Consider the following 12901-nt stretch of genomic DNA (forward strand, 5'->3'; position numbering starts at 1 on the left):
GTAAGAAGTTACTTCTTTTTCTTGTATAGTTTATTGGAGTTAAACCACTAAAAAAAATGGATGCCAAACACAACCATAAAGACAAAATGCATCATCTAATTTATCCTCTGACTAGTTAAGGTGCAACATGTAAGACTTCCTGTCGACATTCAAAACTTAAGCTGTGAACTGAATGTGAGAAAATAACAGTTTTGACGTTTATGTGTTGTGTTGCAGAGTTATCTACTGAAGTTAACATGCTAACCAGCTAGCCCAAGCCCATCTCGGTCTGAAGGTCCTTGTCCAGTGGTGTAAACATCAACACTCCCCTGGTGCTCATGACCAGACGAAGATGACTGACAAGTGAACATGTCACCAAAAGAAAGCTCGCTGATTTCAACTTTAAAGGGTTCTTCTGGAGGTTTTTTTCTTCACACAACTTTTCTTTTTCTTTTCTTTTCTTTGTTTATAAGAAAGCTTCACAGGGCACCTTTCAGAGACAACATTTCAGATTTGTTTTCAATAATAGAGAGGAGAGGATGTAGCAGTTTGAGGTCATGACTGGGATGATTATGAGGTCGAGTGGTGTATTATGATTAAACAGACTTACTGTCAGGGTTGGGGGATTTTCTTCCATGATTAGGCGAGGAGCAGCGGAAGGTGGTGACGATGGTGTTGTGGTGCGGGTTGGGGTGTTGTGGGTGGTGCACAGCTTGGTGGTGGCCGTTGTTTTCTGGGGGAGCTCTGGTGATGCTGATTTCTGGTTTACGGATGTCTCCGGGGCTGGGAGGCTCGAACTTGCGAGCGTGGTTCTGCTCAGGGATACGGCTGAAACCGTTGTTGTTATTGTTGCCCTCATTGCGACGAATCACCGGGGAATCATTCGGTGTCTTGGCAAAAGTGACCTCCCTCTTATGGGCCATCTCGGGGGTCTTGGAGTGGCCCAGGACTTCAGGGCGTTTCAGGGCGCTGTTGGTGGCAAAGCGTGTGGAAGAAGGGCTGGTAGCATTATCCATCTGCTTGCTGGAAGACGAGATATCGATGGAGAGCTCCGAACGGCGCGACACAGGCTCGGGGGTCTTGGAGCCTCCTCCACCCATGATGGAGCGGGGTTGGGTATAGTTGAGGTTGTTGTTGTTGGTGGCTGGGGAAGCGGTGCCCAGGTCACGGTAGTAGATGCTGGTGGGAGACATGGCGTTACGGTGAGGGGAATTGGTCGTCCGACGGGAGCCGGGGGAAGAGTGAGATGAAGTGTCAACATCCTCCACCTCAAAGGACCTCTTCAGAGCTGCATGTAAGAGACAAACACAGAAACATATCAGTCAGAGGGTCATCTGAATGCTGAAAAAATTTGTTGATTCACTGTATGGTCAGTCGGAAGAAAAGTAATACGTAACTATTTTATTAATTTATTTCTATCATGTGAGTCATTTTTAAAACAGAAAATAACAATGATACTCTGGTTCCAGCATCTCATGTGTTTTATGTTATTGAAAATTGAGCGGTGGCTTTTGGATCTTGGGCATTTGGAAAAGGAGATAGACATTTTCTTTGACAAATTTCTGACATTTTATTTCCAAAGCACGAATTGATTAAAGTTTGTAGTGGGTGATTCAGTAGGGGCATAGTTGATTGCTGAGGCTCTTCACAGGTAGTCAAAGGTAGGTACTAAGTTGGTGTACTCAACGACCTGGAATGACCTTCAATGATTGGTTATTGGTGTTCGGCATGACCAACAACCAATTGTACACCAACATCAGTATTTGACAACCTGTGAATTAACTATATCTTTCTTAAGAATTGCCCACTGCAGCTTTAATAAAAAAAAAATTACTAAATCAAATAATGAAAATAATCAGTTTTTGCTGTCAAAAAATAAATCCATTTAAAGGCTTGAAAGTATACTACAGATTCTGCAGGAAAAATACTCTCTGCGACTGATTTATTATTATGAATAAAAATATTAGGTTGTCAGCAGGTCTTGGGTGGAACCGCTAACAATTGGACAGTTGGACTTGTGAGACAATACAAGGGACCGCAACTGACGCTGCTGTTTTGTCATGTTTGGAGCCAATAATCCATAAAAATGCATTACATTTTATAAACTACTGAAAATGTGTTTTGTGTAAAATCTTAAAAGTGAAAAGCAACTAGTAACAACAGCTGTCAAATAAACATAGCAGGGTAAAAAATACAAAGTAGCATAATATGGAAACACTCAAGCTATCTAGTACAAGTACCTCTAAATTGGACTAAAGTATTGCCCTTTAGCAAATATATGAAGTTACTTTCCACCAGTGAATAAAGCAGAACCCAATATATTAAAAGCACATTAAACCACAACAAGCTCATCTTTCCCTTATAAACCATTTACTGCCCAAGACTGCTGTTTATAGAAAGTAGGGAACAATACAATAAATATTAATCAAAAAGGTCACACCAATTAACTGCGCAGTAAACAAACTGGATTGTTTTGAAAAAACACACATTGTGAACAGGATCCAAGTAGTAATATGCCTGAGGTTTGAGGGTGGAGCAGCTGTAGAGCCAATTTTTGGTGTCAACACAAAGGAAACAGCATGAACAAGCAATTAAGCCAAACCTATCTAATTTCATTACATCTCTCATCGCCAGCGTCAAGTTTTTCTTTCTTTAAGTTGATTCGTGTGTTGCTGGATGCTACGTGTGTGGTTCACTACAAAATAAAATTCCAGGGTTTTACACGGAGCCATTTGAAGCGTTTCACGACATGTTATAATGCACGCAATCAGCCAAGAGTTGTTCACTGCCAAGCGTTCAGGCAAAAAAAAAAAAGTCCCGAGTCTCCCTGTTTGTGAGCAACATGAGCGCAGAGATAGAGGCACATCCTTCCCTTCGGTTAGTTTGTGACGTGATAAAATAGCTGCACGGTCCAAGAGGAAGATACTGAGGGATGGAATCACCCCCTGGGAAAAGTGCACTGGCTCAAAGTCAGCTTGAATTTGACTCCCATCGTGGATTTGCCGTGCCAAGCCAAAGGCCAGGAGCTGGTATCATAATGACACACTAGTTAGACCAGTCCGCTCACGCATACACCCCAAAGAACATCTCCTGTTTCCTGCAATCTGAAAGGCAGTGCAGATTATTTGATATGTTTGTGGCTTGTGGTGTGTCCGCGTGCGCACGTGTCTTTATGTAACTATAGTTTTGTTCAAAGCGCTTGTAAAAATGAGCAAGTGTGTGTTACGGGAATGTATACGTGTTTATTTTTAAGCGACTACACCCACAGGGAGGGGACCGTGCCCCAGCCCCACTGCACTCCGTGTAAAGCTGAAACTCCGTCAGGGGATGCGGAGCTCAACACAATCACATCAAAGCTGTCTCCCCACACACATCGGCCAGCACCGCTAATCTAATTTACTGCTCTGAGCTGATTCATTCCAACATGGTGGACATTTGATACAATTTACCCCGGACAACAATTCAGGCCGGAGCCAAAATATTGTCTTTTTTTGTGTGTGTTAGTCGGACACACCAAGGATGTTCTTGTGCACCACTGGAATAAATGGACCTGCGCTCACGTCTTGGAGTTTATGGTGATTTGTGTTACAAATCTCCTAAATCCCCCACCAGTCCCTGTAAACCTATTATCTAGACCTTAAATTACCTTTCATCTGTGGCAGTCTTGTACTATAGAAGACTGGTTTTATAAGTCACTCAGGCTGTAAGGCTAGCTTTAGCCACTGTATGCACATTATGTTTGGGGAGTACAGCGGTGGGTTACAAGCAATGCACATTTTTTTCATGTTCCTTTTTATAAACTGTACTTCTACACTTAGTAAATAGATGGTAATCCACCTTTTACATCTCGAGTGTAGGGAGCAGATGCCTTGAGGATGCCTTGAGGCAGATGCCTTGAAGAAAAAGAAACACCACCTGTCTTTTGACCATGGTGTGAAGACGGAGAAAACCCAGAATATAAGGAAGCTTCCAGCGACAACATGTCATGTTCATGTTACATGTTTATTAGCAGAGACGTTACAAGAGAGGAGACAAACCAAGCATTTTGAATAGTCCGGTTGTATGACATATGTGCACGCTGTATCACAGCCAAACCGGGAAGGATATCAGCTAATCGTGTTGTTGCATTGATGGGAGTGCACAGCTGAGATTCACAACAGTTTCAATCAATTTGGTGTGGCTACAGATGGACTTCTTTGGCAGAGGAGGCCGCACTGGAATTTCACCATTTGTAGCTGTGTTTGTGCTGACAGAAAAATTATCTTATCTTGCTCGTGGTCTGTGTTGTTTTTGAAAGCAGTTGACCTCATGTAATGCAAACTTCAACATTAACATCACTTTGATATTTGCAATTAAAGGTGCAGTATGTAGGAACTTTAGTTTAAAACAATCATTTTTCTAAATTATTAACAGAATATGTAGAAATAACATCTGTGTGTTTTGTTGCAGAGATATTCTACTGAAGTTAGCATGCTAACGAGCTAGCTCTGTTAGTCTAATAGTAAACAACACTAACACTCCCTCTTTGCTCCCAGTCCAGGCAGAGTAGGGCAATAGGAACATTAGCTGCACGGCTAGCTGAGCTAACTAGTGAATGGTAGCTACTGTTAGCAGCAGTTAGCAATTACTCCGGTAATATACTGCCCCCTATTTGTTTGGAGTATGAATTTGACACGTGAACAACTCTTACATATAGCACCTTTAATTAGAAATGTAAAAATATTAAAATGGAAAGCAACTTGTACTTTGAGTAATGTATTAATCAGGTACTTTTTCACTTTTACTTGAGTAGTAATTTTCACTTGAGTTCTTTTTTATGGGAGCAACTGTACTCTATTTTCATCAATGGGAAAGTATCAAATGTCCCCTAATAAGTACAAGATGGTTTTAGTGTAACACAATAAACAGTCATTCATACCCACTTTGGCAGTCACTTTCTCACACTCCAGTCGCTCATTTTTGGAGTTCATTATCCAGTAAGGCACCATAAAACAGCTTTAAAATCTATCATTTGATAGATCTACACATAAAAAAGTATACACAATAAACTTGCAATTTGTAAGTGGTGTCCAAACCCATATTACCAGTGGACTGTATCCTTCCTACCCCTGCTTTCCTCTGTCTTGTGTTTTATGATTCCTAAGAAGTCATCCAAGGCTGTGGCTACTTTAAACTCTGGCCAGAGAGTCAGACGCTCTGCCAAAATCGGTCTGCAGATTTCACAAGGAGCCGAGAGGCTGCGATGCACGCTTTAAGACAGTATTGTGTAGCGCTCGTTTTTAACCTCCTCTGAGAGCTCCGACACTTTAGGAAACCGTGCACACGCTTACGTCTCCTGACACTTGCTGTCGACTTTGGTTACATTTTGGGAGAGCTGTAAATGTGAGAACTAAAGCTGAACATGGCAGCAATATCAAGACGTATATTCACATGTTTCGTTTAAATAAGAGAGCTGAACCGAGACGTTGTTTTGTGATCTTAGATTAGTGTTTCTGTTCTTGGCTGCTTTGTGATTATGTCCTCAGGCGCGGTACTACAGCAGAGGACATGAGTGCTTTCCTCTCCAGCCATTTGTTTGTATTTAGAGAGAGTGCAGTCAAGGGTACATGATTTAAGAGCAGAAGTGAATTTGAATCTCTCTGTGCTTTTATGTTTTCTGGGAGTATAGAGTGGAAAAAGGCATTCAGGGCATCGCTCACTCAGATGATCACTCAACTCCTATGTTTTTAAGGATCACGCTTCTTTCCACGGACTCCTGGGTATTTCTTGGTCAGCTGAAGCAAAGGGGGAAAGATCTTTTACTTCCATCCAGGGTGTTCACTGCATGAATATCATAAGTCCGGTATAGGAACACAGAGTATTAGGAAGAGTTTTTGTGCACGAGTGTGGGACTGACAGATGGATGAAGGAGTATCGTTCCCAGTGAAACAGCATTCCCAGACTATGAGCTGGAAAATGAGAGGTCCAGTCTACCTCATTAACAGCAGCCAGGAGTCTCGTTTGTTACCTATCACCGCCCCAGTGTCCAGTATCTCACAGTGTCTCATGTGGGAAGATAATGAAGCACAGACAGTATAGTACAGGATTACTGGCGCAACAAAAACAAAGATGGAGGCAGCTGCATCCTCACTTTTGGTTCATGGTCACTTGTCCTAATACGGCCCAGGTGTTAGGACAAGCTGCTGCTTCATCATCAATGTCATCACTTTTCTCTCAAGGACATCCCGAACCAGTGAACACAAGTATTTAGTATCGTCTCGGAACAGATGCACTAATAGGAGATAGTTGAGAGTGAGAGGGAGGAAAAGAAACAGAGAGGAGGAGAAGGAGACTGAGAAGATAGGGAGGCGAGGAGGAGACAGTGTGAGAGGATGGAGGTTAAAACAGGTCAAGATCAGCGTACTGTGTTTACGATCGCTGATATCAGCTGGGACTGACAGTGTAGACAGAGTGGGAATGCTAACATCCAATCATGTTACAGATGAGTTGGGTGATGTGTATACATACTGATGATCCTAATCATCATTTTAGGTAAATTAAATTTTAGCTACTTTATGTAACTTTAAGTAAATGTAGCTTATAACACTTAAATAGGAATACAGAACTTCCAGTTTATTTTTATTTTTTCACTTAATTAAAGTATCTGAATACTTCTTCCACCTCTGCTCTGTATCACTGTATGTCTCAATAGTGTGAGAATATTTTAGTATATGTTTTTCATATCAAATATCTGGGACGTTCAGATAAGCTCAGTAAAATTAAGACCAGGACAGCATAAAAATATACTGTACCATGATAGCATTACAATATTGAAATTCCTGAATTATTTCCAGAAAATCAATGTTAAATTGAATCTTTAATAATGTCATACTCTCTGCTCCTGTACTGTATATATAACAGAAACCCTGTTTATTAATTCATAAATTCTGATAATTGATGTCAAGTTGCGGATAATGAATCTCTACACTTCCTACAATGTGTCACAATAAAAGCCTTCCAGGAAAGTGACGCACCGCAGCCGGAGGGCTTCTAATGCGAAACAGATGTACAAAGTGATGACTTTGCGTTAACCGGCATGAACCTCAAATTAACACAGCAAACATGAGCAGATTTGAAAACATGAAGGTTTATCAGCAGAATCATGTTACACCGGCTAGCTTAAGATAAAGTAAGACATAAAGGCCTTTCTAAATAACACACCATAATCTGGGAGCTCCACTTTACAACTGTTTATCAAATCGTTTGACTGATTCGACAACCTCATAAATTTGTAACTGCTTGAAGGAGAACTCAGGCACATAGAAATGCAGTTATGCAGCACAGCAACAAAAAACCCCACGATACAAGTATTTTAATAAATTATCTGTACTGTACCGTACGGAGCCTTGAATTCCTAGTCCGTCTTGTAATTCTAGCCTCAGGCAATAAGTCAAGTGATCAAGACACTTACTCTCTGTCAAACACTGGTTATACAAAACCATTTTATGCACAGTGGAGTTTATCTGATGTCAGTAGCCGCGGAATACAAGTCGATGTGGTCCAACCAGGAAAAACATCTTATTTGACAAGACAAGGCCAAACAACAGACGATTGAGTTTCACACTATGGTATTTTGCTTGGTCAGACCAAACCTTAATGCTACACTGTCAAATACACACTTCCTCTTGCTGCCCACTGACGGTGTTGGCTTTACTAATGCTGACCAGCAGCACTGCAGCTCACTGTGTCAGATTTACTGTGTGGTTCCCTCCAGGTCTGGCCGACACCCCGTGTCCAGCACAAAGGAATTCTGGGAGTGTTTGGTGAAGAGGGAATACGTGTGACAGGAAAGGTAAGTCGGTGCAGGTTTTGGGTCAAAACATTACATTTGTTTCAGTAATGTTGAAGTGGCAGATGTTTAAAAAGAGAATCTAATTCCTAATTGGAACCAAGAAGCAATTTCACCCCTGATTGCAGATTTTAAAGTGCAGACACACAAAAATGCACTCACACACACATGCAGAGTCATTCAGGCAGCTGTTGAATAGCTGGCCTGGTGCTAAGCTTCAGGGTCTTTAGGCCTCAACCTTTGACAGGTAAAGGCTCGTTCCGCTCCTTTGATCAAGCGCTGGTTAACCATCTACTTCATGAACCGATTGATTTACACCAGTGACGCTATGAAGACATCGGCTGCATTCCACTTAACACCTGTTAACGCCGAGCGCCTCAATAAAGTTCTGATAAAAAGCCAGCGTGGGGGAGGGAAGTGGTCTGATTAAACATGTGATTAATTAGAGCACGGTGACCTCAAAGCAGAAATTAAAAGTGATGTTTACTGTATGAATCACACACACTGACACGTTTCAGCAAAAAACATTTTTCAAGGCTCTGAATCTGCCAGTGTGTGTCCTTGTGCACTGATGTGTGTGATGATGAAAAAGGAGCAGGGACCAACCCTGACTGACTAAAATGTTGGCAAAACCACTGAAACGTTCATATTTGTTTCATGTCTATCAACATTTCCACAACACCCGTCACATCACATCCTGATTACATGTGTATGAGCTGGGAATCATGTCAGGAAGACGATGAAAAGCTAGAGAGAAAGATTCAGTGAAAAGGCTTTCACGTATCAAAATCACACACATTACATATAGAAATCCAGTTCACTTAGAGCTTGTAGTTAACACAGTTGTACTTACAATACCTTGCATGCTTTTTCTGCCACCTGTGGTTTCATATACTTCTTAGAACGAACAGGACCACTGAGAACTGTTAAGAAAGTGTTGCATTTACGCACGACCCGCTGGAACCAACTTAATAACACACCGGCCTCCCTGCCAGCTTTAGAAACTGTACCACACACGGGCTTTCTCCCCATTTCAATGCTCATTTCCTCTCTGCGTCCACATGCCACACTGGAACAACAACATGGCACCTTTACGCAGATAATCAGTGCAAAATACCTTGGATTGGACTCAAAGCTCAGTTTAGGTTGGCAAACATGAGCCGGAGCACAAAGTCGCTCTCTGTATACAAATATAAGCTCATTCTCGGCTTATTCTCTAGTGACTCATGCGTTCTTGTTGTTGTTATATATTGTTTTAGTGAGTAGTTGTTTTGGTGGTTTCTATCATTCACTCTCCATAATAGTCCCACACAAGAGTCCATCCAAGAGGCATTATTACATCTTAAGTGTGTTCACCAGTTACATTGGCTTTCCCCCTCTGTGCCTGTTTCCTCCTCAGTGTGAGATACAACACAGTGCAATGTACTGGAAAACATAATGATCGGGGATAAAACGGGGATTTACTCAGTCGACTGATGCTGTGCACCTCTCCGTTCAGCTTTTTCTGTGGATGGAAACACTATATAATGGCTCATACGGACCGGTACAATCTACGGGTGGCGTAGATTAAATCGACAATACATTACAAGAGTAAACATAGGGAGGAACCTCATATTGACCTTACTCTAACTCTAACTTGCAACACTATGAGCACTGTGTATGATCTAATATTACAATCTTTAGTTAAAAAATGAAGCCCATGCCATGTCATCTGTTGATAAAATATAAATAAATGAATGGCCTAGAATGGCACTCAGCAGAGCACATACCTCTGCCAAGGCCCAACAGTCCCCTTTATCCACATCATATTGTACTCACATTTATAGGCACCAGCCACCTACATACGAATTATTTTTTCATCAAGATCCATGTATTATTAACGAAAGTGTCAAAACCTTTGCAATGCTAAAGAAAGTGAAAAAAATTCCCCTTTATTGGGTTCAATTCTGGGCCAAGACCCATCCTCCATCCAAGTTACATGGAAACCCATTTAGTAGTTTTTGTCATCCTGTTGACAAACCAACAAACAGACAAAACCTCCACGGTGGAGGTAATAAATGAAAACCAGCTTTGTGAACAGAAGTTGTGAGACCTGAACTAGTCGTGGTACCTGAACTAACTACCTGAAGTACATCCAGTATCCAGGATACTGTTGAGGGTTTATACTTTGGCTTCTGCTCTCAGCATCTCACAGCGAGCACCAGGCCAAAGACCAGCTGGAGCGGCCCGGTCTGACCGGAGGAGGAACAGGAAAGAAGTGTGGAAGGAAGAAACACAGAACGGCAGAGGAAGAGGAGGACAAAGGGAATTAATGCCAGCTCCACACTGGCTTAGCAAACAAAGGAGAGACACAGTTGTGAATGTTGTATGAGGGGTAAGACAGATGTTGGCTCTTAGTGCTGAGGTTTCCACTGTCTCCCTGTTAGTACTTTCAGCTGAAGGCTTTCCGGTGCTGGAACAGTGTGGTGTCAGTGCTGTGTTTGTTTCTATTATTGACGTAACTTGGGTATAATCAATAGCAGGCTAGAGGCTACAGGGACCTGGCTAGCGTGTGTCCACCACCCTGGTTTTACCAAGTTAGAAGCAGACACACACATGCACAGTACAGTCAGAAAACATGCTGTGTAAGGTACTACACAGGCACAGATAAGGGTCAATACTTAACTTCTGACAGATGTTGCTGCTAATCATAAGCTGTCATCAAGAACATTATGAGTGAAAGAAAAGCAGAAAAACAAAATTACAGACCTTCAAAATCAGAAATAATTCCCTCCAAGTGTGGATTGACTCCAGAATCTGACATGTTTTCAGCCAACTTCTTCTTCTCTCCAACTTTTAACCAGTTCCCTGTCCACAACTTTCTTAAAGCAGCAACTTATTTTCCCTGACTTCCCGCTAACTTCTCTATATCGCTGCGTTCAGATGTCAGACAGAGCGACGAGGCAAGCCTCCTCTCTTCTCCTCCCCTCCTAGAAACACACACCCCCTTCTCCCTCATGTCCTGTGTGAGTGTGTGAGTGTGTGTGTGTGTGTTTCCCCTTCCCCCCACACACTCATACATGCACGCGCAAGCATTCACGCAGACAACAGACCCTGTCATTCCCCGAGACCCTTTTTTCCACCAAAGTGGCTCTCAGGTCTGATTTCCTCCCTGAGCCTCTGAGCAGCGCTGACAGTGAAAGTGGACGACATGTCACACAGTCGCTTTAACCGAGTTAACCTGCAATCAGACGAGATTCTCTTTTACAACTGCGGCTCTTCAAGTGGCCCACAGAAGGGCAGGCTGCGTTTCACTCTGTCACAGCTACAGAGGGGGAGTTTAAGTGAGAGTTTGAGGCTTCAGATTTGAGTAAACACCCTCTACAAACTGGCTGGCATGTTAATTAAAGTGCAGTTACTTCTGTAGTAGCTGCTTTCCTGTGATAGAAAAAAACGAAAGCCTTCCTGGGGAAAGTTGACATTAGGGACGGCGCCTCAGGGGAATCAGAGGGTGATTCGTGCACCAACCCGCCCTCTGTGACACAGCATTAGCAGGAGGAACATGAGAATTCGAGCCTGGTGGACACATCTGACCAGGTAACCGAGCTCTGCTGCATCTCTTCTGGGAGGGACACCGACGACAAGTCAGCTTTTGATGTGCAGGGTTTGGTTACACTTCTCGTCCTTGAAGCTGCTGTGGCCAATTGAGAAACTGTTCTTTTTCGGGAAGAAGAGAAACACTGTTGAAAAGATGTTGATAGAATAATCTGAACTGATGAAATATCAAAGTTGGCCTCGCATTTACTCCACCACATCCAGTGTGTCCCTGCGGGATGTGCAACAGTCTGTCTTATCTGTGAATCTCCAACAGAAACAAGCAAACGGTGATGCTATCGCTGTGAGCGCTGATTGGCCGTGAGTGAGCGGCTTTTCACAGCTTCCTGTTCGGAGCCAGACGTGACTACAAATGAGATTTGTGATGAACTGACCCTGATTCTGGGTCAGTTTCACCATTTCAACACATAAAACTTAAGCAAGGGTCACAGGAAGTTGGCCATTTCCAGAAGAGATACCGTCACACATTAGATATCACAGATCACATGAAGTGAAGGCAAAAAGCTACAGCGCCCGAGCCTGGAGCTTTTATAGCTCGTAAGAATTCAAGAAAAATCCCATTTGAATGAAAAGCTCTATTCTGAGGGGCACTAATAGGATGCCAAGCCCACCCAGTGGCCCCTCACCCTAACACCTGAAAGGTCGATGGTAACACAGAACAACACTGTGAGTTTATGGTGCAGTCTGGTGGTTTCATACAATTCTTGAGAAGGTGTCTAAGGACAAAGAACAGAGTACGACCGTATACACGCAGTATTGTGTACACAGTGTTTTATACTTGACAACCTTGAGACCTCAACAATAGGGAGGATTTTGAAAACCAATGTGAGTTTCAGGGACTTTGTTTCCTGTGTTCTGGCGACTTTTAATAGATGATAAGAACAAACTAATGATATCACTGCAAAAGCATTTTTTATGCTAAATAATTTTAATGTTTTACTTTAAATTCTGCAGAAAATGCAGAATAATACACCCCTCTGAAACTAATATGCCCCTGCTCTTTAGAGAGTCTGTGTACGCCGCCTTGTTTATCAGCCGCCAATGGTGTTTGACATCGGCGTGACCCTCGTGATAGAAAAATAGATGCAGTAGATTTTACAAAAAGCAAACCCCTTTCCTTAAAAAACAGGGATGCTTCTTTTCAGGTTGTCTGAAATTTGAAAATGTTTTCTGTTTCTATGTCACTCACTGAGGAGGACGAGGAGACCCAATAGGCTACACTGGACTACATGCTGTATAAGAAACAAGTTGTGATAGCAAAAAGGGGGAAGACAATGGGTGAGAACATTTTTTTTTTTAATGGAAGAAATACAAGAGAATTGTGACCCGGGAAAAAACTGGGAGTCTCCCCAGGAAAATCAGGAAGGTTGTATGCAGGTATGCAGTATTTACATTTACTGTATCCTAAAGCCATCAATCAAGAAGCTGTAGTTAGTAGGATATTTGTTCCCTTGAGACGCTTGTTGTCACATGTTGTGTAATTAAGCTTCCATCTTGCAT

The 12901-nt window shown here is 42.4% G+C and overlaps 1 protein-coding gene across 3 annotated transcripts in view; it reads right to left on the reverse strand.

Annotated features, from left to right (window-relative positions):
• The window catches only part of septin9b (septin 9b), a 79194-nt gene that overhangs the window by 45231 nt on the left and 21062 nt on the right, over positions 1-12901 (reverse strand). For 2 of the 3 annotated variants that reach the window (XM_084345535.1, XM_084345534.1), the window contains exon 2: positions 590-1267. In XM_084345535.1, coding sequence (XP_084201661.1) covers positions 590-1267 — 678 coding nt within the window. Of the gene's footprint in view, positions 1-589; positions 1268-10555; positions 10708-12901 lie in introns of those variants that run through there. The other variant, XM_084345533.1, reaches the window with a different exon arrangement.

The sequence above is a fragment of the Pagrus pagrus genome (assembly GCF_965226575.1).
Source record: "Pagrus pagrus genome assembly, chromosome: 2".
Lineage (NCBI taxonomy): Eukaryota > Metazoa > Chordata > Actinopteri > Spariformes > Sparidae > Pagrus > Pagrus pagrus.